This window comes from Pseudophryne corroboree, chromosome 2, assembly GCF_028390025.1.
Source record: "Pseudophryne corroboree isolate aPseCor3 chromosome 2, aPseCor3.hap2, whole genome shotgun sequence".
NCBI classification, from domain to species: Eukaryota; Metazoa; Chordata; class Amphibia; order Anura; family Myobatrachidae; genus Pseudophryne; species Pseudophryne corroboree.
In genome coordinates this window covers 186,694,867-186,720,254 of record NC_086445.1, presented here as the reverse complement: position 1 = coordinate 186,720,254, position 25,388 = coordinate 186,694,867, and the positions used below count along the sequence as shown (strand labels likewise).

At 47.9% G+C, this 25,388-nt stretch overlaps 1 protein-coding gene across 3 annotated transcripts in view; it reads left to right on the top strand.

Annotated features, from left to right (window-relative positions):
* Positions 1-25,388, top strand: part of LOC135007730 (pleckstrin homology domain-containing family A member 3-like) — a 105,658-nt gene that overhangs the window by 40,675 nt on the left and 39,595 nt on the right. For all 3 annotated transcript variants that reach the window (XM_063952148.1, XM_063952149.1, XM_063952147.1), the window contains one exon: positions 13,803-13,939. In XM_063952148.1, the coding sequence (XP_063808218.1) occupies positions 13,803-13,939 (137 nt within the window). The remainder of the gene's footprint in view (positions 1-13,802; positions 13,940-25,388) is intronic.

Sequence of the window (25,388 nt, the reverse complement as noted above, 5' to 3'; positions counted from 1 at the left end):
GTTTAACATTGTGAGTGTCTGCGCCGCTCGTGATCTCCTCGTGGTCTCGAGCGTCCGCTACGCTGATAGCGTAGCATTACGGTAGTCGCTCACCTATAAGTGTGCCCGATACCAACAGCGTATTCTCGTGAGCGTCTGTATCGCTCGAGCAGCCCGCTCCCGATACAGCGTCCGTTACGCTATAGTGAACCATTACGTTAGTCGGCAGCCAATAGCGTGCCTGCCTGTGATCTCTTGGCCGTGAGCGAAAGTGACGCTTGAGCGTCTCGACCACGGCTAAGCGATTGTTACGCAACGAGCGTACCCTTACGGTACTCCATACGTAAATAGCGTTCAGTGTTCTTAGACCTCATAAAGGGTTTTATATAAGATAAATATTTAGCTTTATCACTCCCTAAGGTGGTATCAGCCTTTCATCTGAACCAACCTATCGTGGTGCCTGCGGCTACTAAAGACTTGGAGTCTTCTAAGTTGTTGGACGTAGTCAGGGCCCTGAAAATTTATGTTTCCAGGACAGCTGGAGTCAGAAAGACTGACTCGCTATTTATCCTGTATGCACCCCACAAGTTGGGTGCACCTGCTTCAAAGCAGACTATTGCTCGCTGGATCTGTAGTACGATTCAGCTTGCACATTCTGCGGCCGGACTGCCGCATCCTAAATCGGTAAAAGCCCATTCCACGAGGAAGGTGGGCTCTTCTTGGGCGGCTGCCCGAGGGGTCTCGGCTCTTCAACTTTGCCGAGCAGCTACTTGGTCGGGGTCAAACACGTTTGCTAAATTCTACAAGTTTGACACCCTGGCTGAGGAGGACCTAGAGTTTGCCCATTCGGTGCTGCAGAGTCATCCGCACTCTCCCGCCCGTTTGGGAGCTTTGGTATAATCCCCATGGTCCTTACGGAGTCCCAGCATCCACTTAGGACGTCAGAGAAAATAAGAATTTACTCACCGGTAATTCTATTTCTCGTAGTCCGTAGTGGATGCTGGGCGCCCATCCCAAGTGCGGATTGTCTGCAATACTTGTATATAGTTATTGTTTAACTAAAGGGTTATTGTTGAGCCATCTGTTGAGAGGCTCAGTTGTTATCATACTGTTAACTGGGTATTGTATCACGAGTTATACGGTGTGATTGGTGTGGCTGGTATGAGTCTTACCCGGGATTCAAAATCCTTCCTTATTGTGTCAGCTCTTCCGGGCACAGTATCCTAACTGAAGTCTGGAGGAGGGTCATAGTGGGAGGAGCCAGTGCACACCAGTTAGACTAAAGCTTTCTTTTAGTTGTGCCCAGTCTCCTGCGGAGCCGCTATTCCCCATGGTCCTTACGGAGTCCCAGCATCCACTACGGACTACGAGAAATAGAATTACCGGTGAGTAAATTCTTATTTATGCACTCACTGCACGCTGGCTGGGAGTGGGAGGACGGAGGAGCACAGACAGGGGAGAGTGCTGCTGGCTGGGAGGACGGAGCTGGCACCGGAGGAGGAACGAGGGGGGGGATTTCTACCCGGCCACCGCACACAGGTGCCGCCACTTCCGCCTCCAGCGCCGCCTGTGGGTGATTGGACAGCGGACCCAGCACTGGATCCGCTGTGCCAATCACATCTGGAGGACTGACAGGGGCTTGCATTCATCGGGGCTGAATGCACGCCCCTGTCATTGAGGCACCAGTATAGGTGCCGCTTCCCCATGCATTTTCAATGGGCTTTCACATCCCATTGCTTCACCCTGCCCGCCCCCCGCAGCCCGGACTTCTAGTGTTAGCAGCGGGAGGCACTTCTCCCGCTACCTCCCACCCTCAGACGCAGCCACATACACAGGGGGGAAATGATTAGAATAATAAAAGAAGATATTTATCACAAAATCTGTGCTATAAGTATCTTCTTTTTATTATTTTAATCATTATGACTGCCTTCCCTGACTGCACGTTCCTGCTTCATATTATAGCAGGTTTCTGTTAAGAATCAAAATACCCAGGTGCTAAATATATAACCCACCAATACAAAAGGGTAACAATACCTTTTGTGATATTTGCCATTTAGCAGCTACTCCAGCAGGGACAATAGATAGATAGATAGATAGATCGATCGATCTAAATAAATCTAAAGAATTTGCACTCATGGGGATACATTTACTAAGATGGGAGTTCTATTTAAGATGGGATGTTGCCCATAGCAACCAATCAAATTCTACTTCTCATTTATCTAGCACCTTCTAGAAGATAATACATAGAATCTGATTGGTTGCTATGGGCAACATCCCATCTTAAATAGAACTCCCATCTTAGTAAATTTACCCCATGATCCTCTAAAACATCTAATGGGCTGCTATCCTCAAGTGTCATGGCAAAAATTACAATACTTGTAATCCAAGATATACATAAAGAGAAAATAGGATTTTAATACCTACCGGTAAATCCTTTTCTCTTAGTCCGTAGAGGATGCTGGAGACACTTCAAGAACCATGGGGTATAGACGGGATCCGCAGGAGACATGGGCACTTTAAGACTTTGAAGGGGTGTGAACGGGCTCCACCCTCTATGCCTCTCCTCCAGACTCCAGTTATAGGAACTGTGCCCAGGGAGACCCACATTTCGAGGAAAAGGATTTATTGTTAAACTAAGGTAAGATACATACCAGCTCACACCACAAACACGCCGTACAACATGGCATTTAACAGAACTCCAGTCAACGGCATGAACAATGTCAGCAACAGGCTGACTATAACAGAAACACAACCTGTGTGTAAACATAACTAATAACTGCAGATAGAGTCCGCACTGGGACGGGCGCCCAGCATCCTCTACGGACTAAGAGAAAAGGATTTACCGGTAGGTATTAAAATCCTATTTTCTCTAACGTCCTAGTGGATGCTGGGGACTCCGAAAGGACCATGGGGAATAGCGGCTCCGCAGGAGACTGGGCACAAAGTAAAAGCTTTAGGACTAGCTGGTGTGCACTGGCTCCTCCCCCTATGACCCTCCTCCAAGCCTCAGTTAAGATTTTGTGCCCGAACGAGAAGGGTGCAATCTAGGTGGCTCTCCTGAGCTGCTTAGAGTAAAAGTTTAAATAGGTTTTTTATTTTCAGTGAGACCTGCTGGCAACAGGCTCACTGCATCGAGGGACTAAGGGGAGAAGAAGCGAACTCACCTGCGTGCAGAGTGGATTGGGCTTCTTAGGCTACTGGACATTAGCTCCAGAGGGACGATCACAGGCCCAGCCATGGATGGGTCCCAGAGCCGCGCCGCCGGCCCCCTTACAGATGCTGAAGCAAGAAGAGGTCCATAAATCGGCGGCAGAAGACTTTCCTGTCTTCATAAGGTAGCGCACAGCACTGCAGCTGTGCGCCATTGCTCTCAGCACACTTCACACTTCGGTCACTGAGGGTGCAGGGCGCTGGGGGGGGGGGGCGCCCTGGGAAGCAATGAATTTACCTTATTTGGCAAAAAATACATCACATATAGCTCCTGGGCCAGTTTTCCAGAAAAAAGCGGGAGAAGAGCCCGCCGTGAAGGGGGCGGGGCCTATCTCCTCAGCACACAGCGCCATTTTTCCCACACAGCTCCGCTGGTAGGAAGGCTCCCAGAATCTCCCCTGCATCCTGCAACTACAGAAACAGGGTAAAAAAGAGAGGGGGGCACTTATTTGGCAAAATAACAGATATAAGCAGCTATAAGGGATAGACACTTATTGTAAGGTTGTCCCTATACATATATAGCGCTCTGGTGTGTGCTGGCAAACTCTCCCTCTGTCTCCCCAAGGGGCTAAGTGGGTCCTGTCCTCTATCAGAGCATTCCCTGTGTGTGTGCTGGGTGTCGGTACGTGTGTGTCGACATGTATGAGGAGGAAAATGATGTGGAGGCGGAGCAATTGCCTATAATGGTGATGTCACCCCCTAGGGAGTCGACACCTGAATGGATGGCCGTAATTAAGGAATTACGTGACAGTGTCGGCACGTTACAGAAAACTGTTGACAACATGAGACAGCCGGCAGCTCAGTTAGTGCCTGTCCAGGCGTCTCAAACACCGTCAGGGGCTATTAAACGCCCGTTACCTCAGTGGGTCGACACGGACCCAGACACAGACACTGACTCCAGTGTCGACGGTGAAGAAACAAACGTATTTTCCAGTAGGGCCACACGTTACATGATCACGGCAATGAAGGAGGTTTTGCACATCTCTGATACTACAAGTACCACAAAAAGGGGTATTATGTGGGGTGTGAAAAAACTACCCGTAGTTTTTCCTGAATCAGATGAATTGAATGAAGTGTGTGATGAAGCGTGGGTTACCCCCGACAAAAAACTGCTAATTTCTAAAAAAATTATTGGCACTATATCCCTTCCCACCAGAGGTTAGGGCTCGTTGGGAAACACCCCCTAGGGTGGATAAGGCGCTCACACGCTTATCAAAACAAGTGGCGTTACCGTCTCCAGAAACGGCCGCCCTTAAGGAGCCAGCAGATAGGAGGCTGGAAAATATCCTTAAAAGTATATACACACATACTGGTGTTATACTGCGACCAGCAATCGCCTCAGCCTGGATGTGCAGTGCTGGGGTGGCTTGGTCGGATTCCCTGACTGAAAATATTGATACCCTGGACAGGGACAATATATTATTGACTATAGAGCATTTAAAGGATGCATTCCTATATATGCGTGATGCACAGAGGGATATTTGCACTCTGGCATCAAGAGTAAGTGCGATGTCCATTTCTGCCAGAAGAGGATTATGGACGCGACAGTGGTCAGGGGATGCGGATTCCAAACGGCATATGGAAGTATTGCCGTATAAAGGGGAGGAGTTATTTGGGGGCGGTCTATCGGACCTGGTGGCCACGGCAACGGCTGGGAAATCCACCTTTTTACCCCAAGTCACCTCGCAGCAGAAAAAGATACCGTCTTTTCAGGCTCAGTCCTTTCGTCCCCATAAGGGCAAGCGGGCAAAAGGCCACTCATATCTGCCCCGGGGCAGAGGAAGGGGAAAAAGACTGCAACAGACAGCTTCTTCCCACGAACAGAAGCCTTCCCCCGCTTCTGCCAAGTCCTCAGCATGACGCTGGGGCCTTACAAGCGGACTCAGGCACGGTGGGGGCCCGTCTCAAGAATTTCAGCGCGCAGTGGGCTCACTCGCAAGTGGACCCCTGGATCCTGCAGGTAGTATCTCAGGGGTACAAATTGGAATTCGAGACGTCTCCCCCTCGCCGGTTCCTGAAGTCTGCTTTACCAACGTCTACCCCCGACAGGGAGGCGGTATTGGAAGCCATTCACAAGCTGTATTCCCAGCAAGTGATAATCAAGGTACCCCTCCTTCAACAGGGAAAGGGGTATTACTCCACGCTGTTTGTGGTACCGAAGCCGGACGGCTCGGTGAGACCCATTTTAAATCTGAAAGCCTTGAACACTTACATAAAAAGGTTCAAGTTCAAGATGGAGTCACTCAGAGCAGTAATAGCGAACCTGGAAGAAGGGGACTACATGGTGTCTCTGGACATCAAGGATGCTTACCTCCATGTCCCAATTTGCCCTTCTCACCAAGGGTACCTCAGGTTTGTGGTACAGAACTGTCACTATCAGTTTCAGACGCTGCCGTTTGGATTGTCCATGGCACCCCGGGTCTTTACCAAGGTAATGGCCGAAATGATGATTCTTCTTCGAAGAAAAGGCGTCTTAATTATCCCTTACTTGGACGATCTCCTGATAAGGGCACGGTCCAGAGAACAGTTAGAGGTCGGAGTAGCACTATCTCAAATAGTACTACGACAGCACGGATGGATTCTAAATATTCCAAAATCGCAGCTGATTCCGACGACACGTCTGCTGTTCCTAGGGATGATTCTGGACACAGTACAGAAAAAGGTGTTTCTCCCGGAAGAGAAAGCCAGGGAGTTATCCGACCTAGTCAGGAAACTCCTAAGACCAGGCCAGGTGTCAGTGCATCAGTGCACAAGGGTCCTGGGAAAGATGGTGGCTTCTTACGAAGCGATTCCATTCGGCAGATTCCACGCAAGAACTTTTCAGTTGGATCTGCTAGACAAATGGTCCGGATCGCATCTTCAAATGCATCAGCGGATAACCCTGTCTCCAAGGACAAGGGTGTCTCTCCTGTGGTGGTTACAGAGTGCTCATCTCCTAGAGGGCCGCAGATTCGGCATTCAGGATTGGGTCCTGGTGACCACGGATGCCAGCCTGAGAGGCTGGGGAGCAGTCACACAGGGAAAAAATTTCCAGGGCTTGTGGTCAAGCATGGAAACGTCACTTCACATAAATATCCTGGAACTAAGGGCCATTTACAATGCCCTAAGTCAGGCAAGGCCTCTGCTTCAGGGTCAGCCAGTATTGATCCAGTCGGACAACATCACGGCAGTCGCCCACGTAAACAGACAGGGCGGCACAAGAAGCAGGAGGGCAATGACGGAAGTGGCAAGGATTCTTCGCTGGGCGGAAAATCATGTGATAGCACTGTCAGCAGTGTTCATTCCGGGAGTGGACAACTGGGAAGCAGACTTCCTCAGCAGACACCCGGGGGAGAGGGGACTTCACCCAGAAGTCTTCCACATGATTGTAAACCGTTGGGAAAAACCAAAGGTGGACATGATGGCGTCTCGCCTCAACAAAAAACTGGACAGATATTGCTCCAGGTCAAGGGACCCTCAGGCAATAGCTGTGGACGCTCTGGTAACACCGTGGGTGTACCGGTCAGTGTATGTGTTCCCTCCTCTTCCTCTCATACCAAAAGTACTGAGAATCATAAGAAGGAGAGAAGTAAAGACTATACTCGTGGCTCCGGATTGGCCAAGAAGGACTTGGTACCCGGAAATTCAAGAGATGCTCACGGAAGACCCGTGGCCTCTACCTCTAAGACAGGACCTGCTCCAGCAGGGACCATGTCTGTTCCAAGACTTACCGCGGCTGCGTTTGACGGCATGGCGGTTGAACGCCGGATCCTGAAGGAAAAAGGCATTCCGGATGAAGTCATCCCTACCCTGATCAAAGCCAGGAAGCATGTAACCGTACAACATTATCACCGTATTTGGCGTAAATATGTTGCGTGGTGCGAGGCCAGGAAGGCCCCTACGGAGGAATTTCAACTGGGTCGATTCCTGCATTTCCTGCAAACAGGACTGTCTATGGGCCTAAAATTAGGGTCCATTAAGGTTCAAATTTCGGCCCTGTCGATATTCTTCCAAAAAGAACTAGCTTCTGTTCCTGAAGTTCAGACGTTTGTCAAGGGAGTACTGCATATACAGCCTCCTTTTGTGCCTCCAGTGGCACCTTGGGATCTCAATGTAGTGTTGGGATTCCTAAAATCACATTGGTTTGAACCACTCACCACTGTGGACTTGAAATATCTTACATGGAAAGTGGTAATGCTGTTAGCCCTGGCTTCAGCCAGGCGTGTATCAGAATTGGCGGCTTTATCCTATAAAAGCCCTTACCTAATTTTTCATACGGACAGGGCAGAATTGAGGACTCGTCCTCAATTTCTCCCTAAGGTGGTTTCAGCGTTTCACTTAAACCAACCTATTGTGGTGCCTGCGGCTACTAGGGACTTGGAGGATTCCAAGTTGCTGGACGTAGTCAGGGCCCTGAAAATATATGTTTCCAGGACGGCTGGAGTCAGAAAATCTGACTCGCTGTTTATCCTGTATGCACCCAACAAGCTGGGTGCTCCTGCTTCTAAGCAGACGATTGCTCGTTGGATTTGTAGTACAATTCAGCTTGCACATTCTGTGGCAGGCCTGCCACAGCCAAAATCTGTAAAAGCCCATTCCACACGGAAAGTGGGCTCATCTTGGGCAGCTGCCCGAGGGGTCTCGGCTTTACAACTTTGCCGAGCAGCTACTTGGTCAGGGGCAAACACGTTTGCTAAATTCTACAAATTTGATACCCTGGCTGAGGAGGACCTGGAGTTCTCTCATTCGGTGCTGCAGAGTCATCCGCACTCTCCCGCCCGTTTGGGAGCTTTGGTATAATCCCCATGGTCCTTTCGGAGTCCCCAGCATCCACTAGGACGTTAGAGAAAATAAGAATTTACTTACCGATAATTCTATTTCTCATACGTCCTAGAGGATGCTGGGGACACATACCAAAGCTCTAGAACGGGCGGGAGAGTGCGGATGACTCTGCAGCACCGATTGACCAAACATGAGGTCTTCATCAGCCAGGGTATCAAACTTGTAAAATTTTGCAAAAGTGTTTGAACCCGACCAAGTAGCTGCTCGGCAGAGTTGTAATGCCGAGACCCCCCGGGCAGCCGCCCAGGATGAGCACACCTTTCTGGTAGAGTGGGCCTTCACTGATTTCGGTAACTGCAATCCAGCCGTAGAATGAGCCTGCTGAATCGTATGACAGATCCAGCGCGCAATAGTCTGCTTGGAAGCAGGATTTCCAATCTTGTTGGAAGCATACAGTACAAACAGAGCTTCTGTTTTCCGAAGTGGAGCCGTTCTGGTGACATAAATCTTTAAAGCCCTGACAACATTGAGAGATTTTGACTCAGCAAAAGCGTCAGTAGCCACCAGCACCACAATAGGCTGGTTCATGTGGAACGATGAAACCACCTTCGGCAGAAATTGTTGACGAGTCCTCAACTCTGCTCTATCTTCATGGAAGATTACATAAGGACTCTTGTTAGACAAAACCGCTAACTCAGACACTCGCCTTGCGGATGCTAAGGCCAATAACATGACCACTTTCCAAGTGAGCAATTTCAACTCTACCTTCTGTAAAGGTTCAAATCAATGTGATTGAAGGAACTGCAACACCACATTAAGATCCCATGGTGCCACTGGGGGCACAAATGAAGGTTGGATGTGCAAAACGCCTTTCATGAAAGTCTGAACCTCTGGAAGGGAGGACAATTGCTTTTGAAAGAAAACTGATAAGGCCGAAATTGGTACTTTAATCGAGCCTAACTTTAGGCCTGCATCCACACCTGCTTGCAGAAAATGGAGAAAACGCCCTAGCTGAAATTCTTCCGTAGGAGCCTTCTTGGATTCACACCAAGACACATATTTTCTCCAAATACGGTGGTAATGTCTTGACGTTACTCCTTTCCTAGCTTGAAGAAGTGTGGGAATGACTTCACTGGGAATACCCTTTCGGGCTAGGATCCGGCGTTCAACCGCCAAGCCACCAAACGTAGCCTCGGTAAGTCGTGATATACGCACGGCCCCTGCTGTAACAGATCCTCTCGTAGAGGAAGAGGCCAGGGATCTCCTATGAGTAATTCCTGAAGATCTTTATACCAAGCCCTCCTTGGCCAGTCCGGAACAATGAGGATCGCCTGAACCCTTGTTCTTCTTATGATCTTTAGCACCTTTGGAATGAGGAGGAAGCGGAGGGAACACATAGACCGACTGAAACACCCACGGTGTCACTAGCGCGTCCACCGCTATTGCTTGAGGGTCCCTCGACCTGGAACAATATCTCTGAAGTTTCTTGTTGAGGCGAGACGCCATCATGTCTATTTGAGGAATTCCCCAAAGACTTGTCACTTTTGCAAAGACCTCTTGATGAAGACCCCACTCTCCTGGATGGAGATCGTGTCTGCTGAGGAAGTCTGCTTCCCAGTTGTCTACTCCTGGAATGAAGATTGCTGACAGAGCGCTTGTATGTCTTTCCGCCCAGCGGAGAACTTTTGTGGCCTCTGCCATTGCCGCTCTGCTCTTTGTTCCGCCCTGGTGGTTTATGTGCGCTACTGCTGTTATATTGTCCGACTGGATCAGTACGGGTAGGTTGCGAAGGAGACGTTCCGCTTGAAGAAGGCCGTTGCAAATGGCTCTTAACTCTAGAACGTTTATGTGTAGCCAAACTTCCTGGCTTGACCATCTTCCCTGGAAGTTTTCCCCCTGTGTGACTGCTCCCCAGCCCCGGAGACTCGCATCTGTGGTCACTAGGATCCAGTCCTGGATCCTGAACCTGCGTCCCTCTAAGAGGTGAGAGCTGTGCAGCCACCACAGGAGTGAGATTCTGGTCTTGGAGGACAGGATTATTTTCCGGTGCATGTGCAGGTGGGATCCGGACCACTTGTCTAACAGGTCCCACTGAAACACTCTGGCATGCAATCTGCCAAATTGAATGGCCTCGTAGGCCGCCACCATCTTTCCCAGCAATCACGTGCATTGATGGATTGACACTCGCCGGTTTCAGAATTTGTTTGACCAAACTCTGAATTTCCAGAGCCTTCTCTTCTGGAAGAAACACTCTCTGTAAATCTGTGTCCAGAATCATTTCCAAAAACGACAGCCGTTTCGTCGGATTCAACTGTGACTTCGGCAAGTTTATGATCCAACCATGTTGTTGTAGAACACGTCTTTTATTGCCACAATCATGTACTGAATGTTCTTTGCCAATTTTGGGTCTAATCTGGCATCACTATTGTTGACACTGGAGTCAGTGTCCGTGTCGGTATCTACGTCTGCCAACTGAGCAAACGAACGTTTCTGTGACCCCGAGGGGGTCTGGACCTGTGATAACACATCCTCCACAGATTTCTTCCATGCCTGGTTCTGTGATTCAGATCTATCTAATCGCTTATTAATAAGAGCCACATTAGCATTCAACACATTTACCCAATCAGGAGTCGGCCGTGCCGACAGGGTCACTCCCACAGCTGTTTCGGTCCCTAACACAGTCTCCTCCTGGGAAAAGCACTCCGCCTCATACATGCCGACGCACGTGTACCGACACCCACAGACACTCTGGGCAAAAAGGGGACAGACCCACAGTAAAGCCTGTCAGAGAAACACAGAGGGAGATTGCCAGCTCACAACCCAGCGCTCAAACCCGGTTCTGAAACGTTTATACAAAGCCTCAGACCTGTAGCGCTGTTATAATACTGATATTTGCACCAAATTAACTGTGGCCCCCCCCCATTTTGCACCCTGTTACTTGTACAGCAGTGTTGAGGAAGGACCAGCGTCTCTGCAGCTCTGTGAAGAGAAAATGGTGCTGATCAGAGCTGTGAGGGCTAAGCCCCGCCCCCTTAATGGCGCGCTTCAGCCCCGCTATTTTTTTTATTTAATTACTCTGGCGGGGGTTAGGATTTTGTGCCTAAGCACTTATTATTCACTTTGCCAGCCTTAATGAGGAGTTTTTATGCTGCCCAGGGTGCCCCCCCCTGCACCCTGCGCCCTGTAGTGCTGCTGTATGTGAGAGCATGGCGCGCAGCGCGATCGTTGTGCGGTACCTCAGAAGCAGTCACTGAAGTCTTCTATCTTCTTCTACTCACCTGTCTTCTGACTTCTGGCTCTGCAAGGGGGTGACGGCGGGCTCTGGGAGTGAACCCCTAGGCGTACCTAGTGTTCCAAACCCTCAGGAGCTATTGGTGTCCTGTAGCCAAGAAGCGGAGCCTTTGAACTCACTAGAAGTAGGTCTGACTTCTCACCCCTAAGTCCCACGATGCAGGGAGACTGTTGCCAGCAGTCCTCCCTGAAAATAAAAAACCTAACAAAGTATTTTCAGAGAAACTCAGTAGAGCTCCTCCAAGTGCATCCATTCTGCCTGGGCACAATTCTAAAACTGGAGTCTGGAGGAGGGGCATAGAGGGAGGAGCCAGTTCACACCCCTTCAAAGTCTTAAGGTGCCCATGTCTCCTGCGGATCCCGTCTATACTCTTGAAGTGTCCCCAGCATCCTCTAGGATGTATGAGAAATATAAAAACAAGTATGCATTTTTTTATATATATATTTTTTTTTAATATTTATCACATTAGGAGTATATCAATCTGTATACTGTTTTATACACATCACGCAGTGTGACATGATAGTGTTTTTCTAGGTGGTGTCTGTAGGGGGAGACCTTAATAATAATAATAATAATAATAATAATAATAATGCAGTGGTAGTAGTAAGGCAAATAACCATCCAATCTGGAACGCGCTTTATAAAACCAACTGGAAGTACGCACTGATGTACTTCCTGTCTGGTTTAATCACAGTAACACACAAACCATATATATCCGTGCTGATGATGAATAGAATTTATGCCACAGTGACAGCTGTTCCAATGTAAAGAGTTATAGACCATCAAATTGTGCTCAAGTCGTAGTCTGATAGACAAAGTGGGGTAAATTTACTTAGATGGAGGTTCTATTTAAGATGGGATGTTGCCCATAGCAACCAATCAGATTCTACTTCTCATTTATCTAGCACCTCCTAGAAGATAATACATAGAATCTGATTGGTTGATATCGGCAACATCCCATCTTAAATAGAACTCCAATCTTAGTAAATTTACCCCAGTGTTCGTAATCAGTAGAACGTGTTTTGGTATTTCAGGCCTCTTGCTAGCATGCCAGGGACTGTTGATATCACTATTATTATTATTATTATTATTATTATTACATTTTATTTATAAGGCGCCACATGTGTTTCGCAGCGCCGTATAAAGGACAGTACAGGGAGACAAAACATAGCATTACAGTAAATAAATAACAGAAATAGAGTACAGGTAACAGAGCACCACACGTTCTCAAGACATAATACAGCTAAGATGTAAGTATTGATGGAGTGATCATCGTACTACTAGAGGCTGGTGGCCATAGATGGAGATGAGCCTTTACTAGCAGGATAAAGATGGTCATTGAGTAGGGGAGAGCTGCGAGTGAAATGTGTCGAGACGAGGGCTCAGATTACAAGAGGAAAGAGGGCCCTGCTCTGAAGAGCTAACAATCTAGTGGGGAGGGGCGACAGACAGATGACAAGAGGTGCAGGCAAGTGGGAGGTAGCCAGATGGCAGTATGCAAGCAAAGCTGAGGTGTTCACGGCATGAGGCAGGAGGGTGAGGCATGCTGTTTATACACATACTAATATGCTTAGATCCAAATCAATGCAGCAGGAGGGGTATGCCTCTATTTACACGAAAGCCTATATATACATAAATACTACAATATGTTATGAGATTGCAGTGTTGTTTAGTATAAGGAACTGCAATTGGATGTGATGCAGGTGGCGTTTGATTGAAAGGTCAGCCCTATATAGGGTTAGTCCCCTCAGTAAAATACATTTGTGCCTTTGCTGTGCTGTAGATATCTTGACAAAGGCTCTGGATGGTGAAACAGTATGTCTTTTTTGTAAGGAAACATTAAATCTAATTCTATCGCTGCTAATGGAGCCCATACTGTACAGGCTGCAAAATTGTAGCTGCCAATGAACACTTGTGCTAGTAGTGCAGAGCCGTGTGATTGGCCTGGTTTGGCATGCGGTCAGCATACCGATGGACGGGATCCTGGCTGTAACAATACCGCCGCCGGGATCCCGCCAGGGGCACCATACCGCTGCCTGCAATACCGGCGAGGTAGGTGATTCCCCCTCTGTGAGTATCCACGACACCCATAGAGGGAGAATTCGCTCGCCACCGAGCACGCAAGGGGCTTCTTTGCGCTCGCCCTCCCCTGCCGGCATTCTAATGACCAGGATCCCGACGTCTGTATAATGACCACCGGGATCACATACTGATCCCCCTGAGATCTACCATAATGTAACTGAAGCCAATAGGATCACTATAGGGATACTTTTACATGTGATGAGAAGCTGACCGAAGTTGGCTGCTATCAGCCTGTGAGAATGGTCACCTTCTGACTGCACTAACTGGTCAATGTGACACCAGAAGTCATCCAGCTGCTTGGCCCAAGGGGACCTTCTCCAGTTTTGGCAGTTATGTTTGTGGCCAAATAGGACATTAATGCTGTCATCCAGCAATTTGCGCAGAGCTGCAGAACTCACCCATGGGTACCTCGGTTAATGTCTGTTTTTCACTGTGATGTGACTTTGCGCTTCAGCTAACATGAGATCTGTTTTCCTTAGATAGTCTGCCTGATAATGAATCTCTAGGTCGGAAATTGTCTGAGCTTCGGTTGTTCTGTGATCTACTTATGGAGCAGGTGGTGGAAGTACAAGGAGCGGTTGATGCAGATGAGCTGGGGGCTGCATCAAACATGGAGGTAAAATTACAGACTGTTACCCTATGTATAATGCACATGGGATATTAAGGGAAAAATCAAGTTAAGCTAGAACATGAAACACTTCTCCCATTCTTCATCCAACAGAACCTTCTTTCCCCAATCCCATACGCTCAATGAAAGCTTCCTGCCTGAAGTGAACTGTTTTATTTTAATCAGTAAAGGTCCATACACATTAGACGATGTCGCTCTTTGAGCGACGACGTCTAATGTTTCCGCCTCCCGGGCCGGCCCGCGGCCGACTGTACACACTGAGCGATATGACCGCTCATATCGCTCAGTGACGTCACTCCTCCGCCAGCCCTGCATGCAGGTCGTGGACGACAGTCCAGATCCTGTATGCATGCACTGGCGACAGCGACAATCGCTGCCGACCCGCGGGGCCGCGCATCGGTCGTCGCTGGCGGCATACACACTTGCCAATAAAATGAGCAACGTCGCTCAGGGAGGGGGAAAATGAGCGACGTCGCTCATTTTATCGGCAAGTGTGTATGGGCCTTAACACACAGCAAAAGCTGATAAAGTGATCAACATCTGTTGAGCACAGTATACTCTGGCTAATTTGCAACATAAGAATTTAATAGGTTGTTACATTTGGCAGATGAGACGAGCCAATCACATTCTTCTCTACATTCTCTGAATTGTCTTTGTGCTTTATCTCTTGCTCAGCTAGGACCAGAGGAAAGCACTAAAGATGAAAGCAGAGCATGTTATAACTATGGTTACTGCAACTCCTGCTTACTGTAGCTCAAGGAGAATAGTGCAAATATCTGTATTTTATGGATGTCCTGCAAAATGATGTAAAAACTCAATTCTAGCGCAGTAGAGCAGTTGGGAGATTATAGAAACTGTGGCCTACATACTAAAGTTTGCTAGTGTATCTAGGTATTTTAAAGAACTTTCCATGTAAACGTCACTGTCCCTTTTTTTTCTATAATGATGGGTTATGTCCACCATTCATGATTTATATTTGTTCGCTGCCACGAATATATTAAATTGCAGTCATTTGCTAGATTGAATATTACTTTTGGCATAATATATGTGTGTGTGTGTGTGTGTGTGTGTGTGTGTGTGTGTGTGTGTGTTTAATGAATGGAACGATGTGCTAACATACGTACATGTCATTATATAACCTGTGTGTTCCAAATGTTTTAAGTAGGACACTTACAGCACATAAATTATGCACAAGCTCCATCTCTTTAAATATAGGACATCTCCCTGAAATGTACCTTTTTTTTTTTTTTTTAAAGAACTGATTTTTATTGAGGTTTTTCATATATGAGAAATATGCGTTTGACAATAAAACATCAACGTCATAATGTGGCGATCTCTAGAACATAGGGAACGCATGAAGAATGGATCAATACAAGAATGTTTAAGCCAAACAACAATATGCAGTAGGAAAAATATGGAAATACAGTCAAGCATGGGGTGGGGGGGGGGGGGGGGGAGGGGGGGGGGATGGAAGGTCGGGGAGCTGTCGGCCCATCAAAGGCTGAAGAGCCCTGTTAGGGTGGAGTTATGAACATACAATCATACATCATTATACATAGTTCCTAATCAGTTAATTGTAACTGAGCTGGTATACTATTACATTATTAAATATGATGACAAGCTAGGCATGTAGAATATATATAAGATAAGAGAGGAGAAGGACTCTATAATATTCTATAAGATTGACGAGGAGAGAAAGAGAAGAATAGGAGTAGGAGAAGAATGAAGCTAGGTTATCTGGACATTTTCCACTGAGAATTTTCAAATGCTGCAATTATCGTGGATTGAGTGGTCTGGTCTAGTGTAGCCATATAGGGGCCCCATTTTTTGTTGAACCCGGCGAGGCCAGAGGGACCCGTAAGAAGAGTGGACCTTCGATCAAAGTATAAATATTGTAGCATGGTTTTCTGAACTTCAGCTAAGGAGGGGGTCGATCTAACAACCCAGTGTTTCAGAATTGCCTTTTTGGTTATTGTAAACAACATGGTCAACATAGGGAAAAGTAGGCTAATCCCTTTTTTCGATCTCCATATAGAGAAATTTATGCAAAGACATGCCAGCGGGTCTGGTTTCAGTGCCATGTGGAAATGGGTATTTATGAACACAAATAATTTGTTCCAGAAGCGTTGGATTTTGATACAGCTCCAAAGGCAGTGGTAGAAAGAGGCTTTAGCTCCTTTACATTTAGGGCACCTATTAGGGATTGCAGGATCAATGTGTATCTGTTCAAAGGGAGGCAAGTATGCTCTATGGATGGATTTTACATGTACCTCTTGTAGGTACGCAGAACTAAGAATTGACATGGTCCGGTGGTGGTGGTCTAGGAGGAGGTCACAGGAGGTCACGCTTGGAATGTCTGCTTGCCAGGAGGCAACCAGTCTGGGAATGTATGGCAAGGCTGGGATATTTACAATGAGTGAGTAAATTTGCTTTAGTTTGTAGGGATGGGATTCCCAGTGCTTTAGAACTTTTGCTAGAGGGGAAGAGGGAGACGAGGGGATAGAGTCGATGTGCAATGAATGGAGGTAGTGTCTCACTTGTAGATACATATAGAAGTGGGAGGACGGAATAGAGTACCTGTCTCTCAGTGTTGTAAATTGAGCCATGTGGCCACCCGGGTCGAAGACCTGTGAAGCAGCACACAGCCCCCTCTCCCGCCATCGGACAAAAAGAGCATTGTGAAGGGAAGGAGGAAAAGAAGGGTTTCCCCAAAGGGATATATAAGAGGAAACAGTGTGGTCAGATTTGAGTTTTCTGTGTAATTTCACCCAGCTTAAGTACGTGTCTCGGAATAGAGGGTGTTTCAGGATTGAAGAAGGTATGTCAGTTTTTTTGGTGTGTAGGAGGGCACATGGGGAATAAGGTCGAAAAGCATCAGTATCTAGAGCCAAGTCAGTGTATGTGCTTTTTCCCAAAAGCCAATCAGCTGCATATCGGAGAAAGATTGTAAGAGAGTAAGAAAGAAAGTCCGGGACACCCAGTCCGCCCAGTGATTTGTCCATTACTAGTTTTGCAAAGGCCACTTTTGGTTTCTTCCCATGCCATATAAATCGGGTCATAGCTTTGCGCAATACAGCGCCATCCGCTTCTCTGAGACTGAATGGAAGAGATTGCATAATATAAAAGATTTTGGGAAATATTACCGATTTGAGGACTGCAATCCTCCCAAGCAATGAGAGCGGAAGGGTAGCCCATCCCTCTAGCTTAGAAAGCATGGCCTTAATGGCCGGTGTGAAGTTGATTTCGTAGATCCGTGCAATATCGCGTGCAATATTTACCCCAAGGTATTTAAAATGGGACTGAGTGATCGTGAAGGGTGATGCTTGAGTGAGAGAGGATAGTGTGGCAGGGGGGACGTGTATAGGAAGTAATTCTGATTTCGTGACATTGATCTTATAGCCAGCCGTTTCACCAAATTCTGAAATCAAACGCAGGATTTCCGGGACTGACGTGAGAGGGTTTGAGACAAATAACAACATGTCGTCAGCGAACAGGGCGACTTTAAGCTCAGTGTTACCGACAGAGATGCCAGTAATGGAAGGGGAAAGCCTAAGAGCTAATGCTAGAGGTTCTAGAGCGATGGCAAAGAGGAGTGGGGAGAGAGGGCACCCCTGTCTAGTGCCTTTTTCTATATAGAAGGGGTTGGAAAGGAGACCGTTGCACGAAATTTGAGTGGCCGGGGATGAATATAGTGCGCGGATAGCCTCTATAAACGCATCAGGGAATTTAAATCGTGTCAGGGTTGCGTAGAGGTGAGGCCATTCGACGAGGTCGAAGGCCTTTTCCGTGTCCAAGGATATGATGGCATATCCAGAAGAGGACATGTCACCGTGGCAGGAGTGTAAGGCTGCTATTACCCTTCTCACATTGACCACCGAGTGTCTTCCTGCAATGAAGCCTGTCTGATCAGGGTGAACAATGTGGGGGAGTATGAGTTTCAGACGGTCGGCCAGTATCTTGGCGAACAACTTATAATCTATGTTTAGCAAAGATATTGGTCGATAGGAGCCTGGGAGGGATAAATCTCTGCCTGGTTTAGGGAGCAATTTGAGGAGTGCCGAATTAAAGTGAGGTGGGGGAGACTGAGCTAGTAATAATGAGTTGAAAACGTCTACCAGAATGGAGTCAAATTTATGGGAGAGGAGTCTATAAAACTCCCCACTATAGCCGTCAGGGCCAGGGGCCTTATTGGGTTTTAATTGTTTGATCGCTGATCGGACTTCAGTGATAGTGATCGGGGATAGAAGTTGAGTGGCCATGTCATCTGTAAGAGCAGGGTAAGGTAGGGCTTCCCAAGAGAAAGGGAGGTTGGTAGACTTGTCAGCGGGGATGAGGGGAGGGTGTGGCGGTTGAGAGCATGATGTCGAGGGATGTGAAGGTGGCGAAGGCGGTTGCGGGGTGTTTGGAATGGTGGTTGAGTATAATTGGGAGAAGTAAGACTGCATAATATGTGCAATCTGTTTGTTTGTGGAAGTCAGTGTGCCTTGCTGTGTGCGGAGAGGGTGAACCACGGCAGGTGAAAATGTGCCACGAAGTAAGTTAGAGAGTAAGCGGCCAGACTTGTTCCCGAATTTGTGGAACTTGTAGTGGACAGAAAAAAGGTATTTATTTCCCATTTCGGAAATGTGTTCGTCAAAGTGGGTTTTTGTGAGTAGATATGTTTGCTTAGTGGCTGGTGAAGGGATTTGTTTGTATGCCTGAAAGGCCGCAGTGAGGGCGTTCTGGAGCGTCAGATACGGCTTTGAAAAATTCTTGTTGGAGGCTGCGGTAAAGGACATAATCGCCCCTCTGAGAACTGCTTTCGCTGACATCCAGAACAGAAAGGGATTCGTCTGAAGATGTTCAGAATTGGTAGAGTAATAGTCGTCCCAAGCAGCCTCCAAGAAGGACTTGAAAGTATCAGAATGACAGAATCTATTTGGAAATTTCCATAGCCTAGTCGTGTCTCCGTCATCTGGAAAGTGGATAGTCAAAGAAATCATAGCATGGTCTGACAGAGAGATGGGGGCGATAGAGCAGTCTGTGACCTGAGGGAAAAGAGCATGAGAGATGAAGAAGTAGTCGATGCGAGAGAGAGAGCCATGCGCCGCTGAGAGACAGGTGTATTCTCGTTCTGTTGGGTACAGGGCTCTCCACATGTCAATAACCTGTAAGGTGGAGGTGAAGAGGGGGATGCCAACCTTAGGGAGTGGAGGAGGGGTCCCGCGGGTGTTTGATCTGTCTAATATGGAGGAAGAAATCAGGTTAAAATCTCCACCAATGATCAAATTGTCACCCATGAAGGGGGTCAGAAGGGTAATCAAGCTCTGGAAGTATGACTTAGAATAGGGAGGGGGAATATATACATTAGCCAGCGTGAGCCTCTTGCCCAATATATCCACCGAGACCACCACATATCTACCTGTATCGTCAGTAACAACGCGGTGTACCTCATGAGCCAGGTTGCGTTTTACCAGAATAACCACTCCTCTTGCCTTGGAACTGTAGGAAGAAGACGCCAATACAGACCATCCTAGCATTCCCAGTTTTGCAGATTCAGCGGGAGTCAAATGAGTTTCCTGGAGGAATGCCACGTCCACGCCAGATTTTTGTAAGAAAATCAATATTTTCCTGCGTTTCGCCGGAGAATTAATTCCTCCAACGTTCCAGGTTGCATAGCGTAGACTAGGCATCCCTGCAGGGAACAGGGAAAAAAAGAAACATCATCTTAAAGCGTAAAAAGACACAGAGGGGAACTTTTAGCATAACGATGTCTAAGGATATCATACAGTCTCGCCAAGTTACATAGGGTAGGACAGCGCCCCCTGGGATTGGAGGGGGATACCAGGCAGTGAAGGAGGGGAGGGGTGTGCGGGAGGGGAGATAGGGAGCATAAATGAAAAGAGGCATACAAATGCCTGCATTTGATGCCAGACTTCCAAGTAAAAGCACATAGAGTAACATATCAAAAAGGACACACATCCAGCACGGAGGGGCGTGTCCGCCCCCGATCCCTAACGTATTACAAAATACTGATGTAAAACTGTATAACTGTATAACTGAGGCCCGTAGGTCCTGGCAGCGCGTTACACCTAAGAACATTGAGATAACATATAATGTAGAGAAAATGAGCCACTAAATGTGGAGTGAGAAAAAAAAATTAAAAAAAAAATTAGCGGTTTAAACTCTGAAATCACTAAACAGACATGGAATCATGCAGAACAGGGAGAGCTTAATAAGGCAGTTTAGAACAAGGAGCACAGTCCTTCATTTAGCTGAATCAGAGATGTCTGCATCCTTGGCCTGGGACAGCTCCTGGAGGTAAGCCACAGCGTCAGGCGGGGTGGAAAAGTCCTTAAATGAAGACCCGTCATAAATGCGAAGCCTGGCAGGATATAACAGGCCAAATTTGCGCCCTTCAGCGACTAATTGAGAGCAAACAGGGGAAAAGGATTTCCTGGCCCGTGATAATTCAGCGGAGTAGTCTTGAAAAATATGAAGCTTATGTCCTTCCCATGACAAAGATTTAGCTTTGCGAGAGGCCGACCATATCTCCATTTTGTGTAGGTAATTTAAGCAGCGGAACAGGGTAACGCGGGGTCTCGGCCTGTTGGGGGTCGGAGTCGGTCCTACCCTATGGACCCTCTCTATTACCATGTCCTGGCAAACCGCCTCTATGCCTAAAAGCGAGGGTAGAGTGTTGCGGACAAAATGGGCCATAGCGGGCCCCTTGATAGATTCAGGGAGGCCGACCAGCCTAATATTATTTCGACGCGATCTGTTCTCAATATCGTCTATCTTGTTCCACATCTGATAGGAATCGTTAGTGAGACGTTTCACGGTGTGTTGCAAGTCTCCTATGTCATGGGATACTACGCTGATCTGTTGTTCCGTGTTAGAAACCCTGTGGGTCAAATGTTGTAGCTGACTAGTGATATCAGCTACTGCTTTGGATAGAAGGGGAGTCATGGTAGCTGTAATGGCTGCTACCACCTCTGAGTAGGTCACAGGGGCATCGCAGCCCGCACTCACGTGTCCCCCAGGTCCTTCGGCCGCGGATTTTTTATGCAGAGGGGGTGCACTCTCCACTGCAGAGTCTGCCTGCATGGTCCCTGCAGCCCGGCGCTTCTCCTGGCGTGGAGGCTGCGGCGGCTGCTGCTGCTGCTGGTCCGTTTGGGGTTGCGGCGTCAGCGGTGCTAAAAAGCGGTCCATATTGGCTACGGGGGTGCAAGGTCACTGCAGGAGGACTCCGGGCTCCAAACGAGGCTTTAAAAGCCTAGTAAAAGGTGTCTGATGGGGAGCGGGGGACGGAGCTCAAAACGGAGCTCAGGTCTCCATGAAGCCGGAACCGGAAGTCTCGAAATGTACCTTTAATTCTTGGGAGAGCCTATATTATGTCCTACAGAAGAAATTAGAGTATGGGGACTTCGGGCCTGTCTTCGCTTTGGACCTGGTACAGAATTACGCATAGTGAGGAATACACACTCATATCAGTGGATCTGCTGGCAACTCAGAGCCGCATCCACATGCAAGTGAACCGGATCTCCACTTGCCGCTAATCGGGCCCATAAGTCTGCAGTGTATTTCCCCAATTCCCCATTGTGCCGGGGTCGGGGAATTGGGGAAATCCAACATGTTGGAAATTGCCGTTTTCATCCATTGGCAAGTCGGGGATTTTTAACATGGTGAATTTCTCTGATTCCCCAACGGTTCACCAATCATTGAAATCGGAGAATTACGGCACAGGTGTACGTATGGCCTACATAAGCGTAACTGAGCAGCAACATGGTTTCACAAGTAGGATAAATGTAATGTTGGTGTGTAGACGGAATTGCAGCTATTCAGTTGTATACGCAGAGATCTGGCTGATTTCAGATGTATCTGTTGCACCAAGATTAGGTGCAAATGCTGCCAGTGATGATTATTACTGTCACATAGGATGTATACTGGCGGTGCAGCCAACTCGGAATACAGGTGGAGATCAACAGCTGTTTTTAGGCATGCAATGTGTACGCTGTGCGCGTGCCTCTGAGCCGGGGGCGCTGTGCGCGTGCCTCTGAGCCGGGGGCGCTGTGCGCGTGCCTCTGAGCCGGGGGCGCAGTGCGCGTGCCTCTGAGCCGGGGGCGCTGTGCGCGTGCCTCTGAGCCGGGTATTCTGTGTGTATGACTGAGTCAAGCTCTTTATGTCTAACTATTGTACATTAACATATAAAAGGCATCCGAGGGAAAATACAAGCAGCTGCCTATGTATAGTTTAGGTAGCTGCACTGACTCTGTAGCCATCTGATAAAGACTTTCTTGATGTATCTCTAGCCCTAGAATCTCCACATTACATCTCACCGCTTTATACAACCTTACTTTCAAATCATTTACTATATGTTATACACCCCCGCACACATGTAATCTTTCTGCTGTCCTGATCACAGGGCCTAATTCAGACCTGATTGCTAGGGTGCGTTTTTTGCATCCCTGCGATCAGGCAGTCGCCGCCTACAGGGGGAGGGGAAATTCGCTGTGCAGGTGCACAGCTCAGGACTTACTCTTCCAGTGCGATGATCGGGGCCGGAGCTGACATTAGAAATCCTCCTTCCAAACACCTGGATCCTCCTGCGTTTTTCCGGACACTCCTCTAAAAAGGTCAGTTGCCACCCACAAATGGCCTCTTCCTGTCATTCACCTTGCGATTGCCCGTGCGATCGCTTTGTTCGCACCATCCTGTCGCTGACCGGCGCTCCCCAGCGCTGCGGAATGACGCACCTGCGCATTGCGGCGCATGCGCAGTTCAGACCTGATCGTCCGCTGTGCGAAAACGCACAGCAGCGATCAGGTCTGAATTGGCCCCACAGTTGCTGATCTTACATGTAACTACTCATTTATTTATTTATTTTAGGTTTTTTAAGCAGCTTATCCCTTAAACACCTCTGTGACCAAACAGGTTTCACATGTCTGATTTCCCCACATTGCATTGATCACTTAACCTGACTAGTAAGTAATTAAGAGATTGGAGGGTTTGTTTTTAACTATGCACTGGATCTGTCTTATTAGCATGGTTCAGAAAGTAAAGACTCATAGGGTAACTAAATTTACTAAAGGTTCTTAAAATTTTCTAGGATGTAATACAGAAATGATAGACCGAATCTCATTGGTTGCTATGGGCAACATCATAAATTTTCATCTTTAGAACCTTTACTAAATTTACCCAATAGGGGTTTATTCAATGCATGTCGGATCATTTCCGATGGAGAGGATCCGACAGTGCAGTATTCAATTAGCGGGCAATTCCGACAGGTTTTGCCCATTTTCGACAATGTTTTTTTTTTAAAGTCGGATCAGCATTGTCGAAAATGGGCCAAAAAACTGTCGGAATTGGCCGCTAATTCGACAAAACGTGGATCCGCGGCTAATCTGCCAATCCACGTGTTTTCCGACAAATCGGAAAAACGGTATCTCCATTGAATAGGTCAAGTCATGATTCAACCTAAAAAAGTCGGAAACTGCCGTCTTTCCGACTTGATGGCAATTCTGACTTCAAGTACTCTGTTGACGTTACAGTGCATGTCAACATTATGTAGATACAGGGGTGAATTCAAATCTTATCACACCCTCGATCTCCCGTCTAAAGTGATGGGAGATAGAGGGGCAATATTCAAATGCCCCCCGTTATTGCGATGATCACGCCCATTACACTCTGGTTTAGGCAGGCAAAACACCTGAACCCAACTAGAGTAAAAGGCGTGAACGTAAAAAGACTCGTTTGGGCGCCCAAACTGGTCTAGTAGGTTCCTATAAACTGTCAGTAATATAGTGCATCATAACCACATTTCAGCAGGAATGTACATAGAAGCAACATGATTATAGGGAATGAGGTCACCATACCGCTAGTCGGGATCCCAATGCCGAAGCCGGAATCCTGACTAGCGGTGAAATAACGACGCCACAGGATTTCCTCCCTCTATGGGTGTCCACGACTCCTATAGAGGGAGTATAAATTCTGTTGCGAGTGCAGCGAGCCACCATGCCAACAAGGGGCTTGCTAGCACTTGCCCGGCTGCCGGCGTACCGGTGGTTGGGATCCTACCGGCTTTACATACCGATCCCGATTATAGTAATAATATTGAAAATAAACAATCAACTTTCTCTGACGTCCTAGTGGATGCTGGGAACTCCGTAAGGACCATGGGGAATAGACGGGCTCCGCAGGAGACTGGGCACTCGAAAGAAAAGATTAGGTACTATCTGGTGTGCACTGGCTCCTCCCTCTATGCCCCTCCTCCAGACCTCAGTTAGAATCTGTGCCCAGCCAGAGCTGGGTGCTCCTAGTGGGCTCTCCTGAGCTTACTAGTAAAGAAAGTATTTATTAGGTTTTTTTATTTTCAGTGAGCTTCTGCTGGCAACAGACTCACTGCTACGTGGGACTAAGGGGAGAGAAGCAAACCTACCTGCTTGCAGCTAGCTTGTGCTTCTTAGGCTACTGGACACCATTAGCTCCAGAGGGTTCGAACACAGGCACCTGTCCTCGATCGTCCGTTCCCGGAGCCGCGCCGCCGTCCCCCCTTGCAGAGCCAGAAGAACAGAAGCTTGAAGACGATGAAATCGGCGGCTGAAGACTCCTGTCTTCATTAAGGTAGCGCACAGCACCGCAGCTGTGTGCCATTGCTCCCAGCACACTTACACACTCCGGTCACTGTAGGGTGCTGGGGGGGCGCCCTGGGCTGCAATTGAAGTACCTTTGGCATAAAAATACATATATACAGTCTGGCACTGTATATATGTAAAAACCCCCGCCATTTTTTTACACAAAGCGGGACAGAAGCCCGCCATTGAGGGGGCGGGGCCTTCTTCCTTAGCACACCAGCGCCATTTTTTCTTCACGGCTCCGCTGGAAGCAGCTCCCTAGGCTCTCCCCTGCAGTATCCAGGTACAAGACGGGTTAAAAAGAGAGGGGGGGCACATAAATTTAGGCGCAAATAAGACATAAAAAGCAGCTATTGGGTAAATCACTTATTATCAGTGAAAATCCCTGTGTTATATAGCGCTGTGGTGTGTGCTGGCATACTCTCTCTCTCTGTCTCCCCAAAGGACTTTGTGGGGTCCTGTCCTCAGTCTGAGCATTCCCTGTGTGTGTGCGGTGTGTCGGTACGGCTGTGTCGACATTTTTGATGAGGAAGGTTACGTGGAGGCGGAGCAAGGGCAGATAAGTGTGGTGTCGCCCCCGTCGGGGCCGACACCTGATTGGATGGATATGTGGAAGGTCTTAAACGACAATGTAAGTTCCTTACATAAAAGGTTTGATGACGCTGCAGCCTTGGGACAGCCGGGGTCTCAGCCCGCGCCTGCCCAGGCGACTCAGAAACCGTCAGGGGCTCATAAACGCCTTCTATCTCAGATGGTTGACACAGATGTCGACACGGAGTCCGACTCCAGTGTCGACGATGATGAGGCACATTTACAGTCTAAAA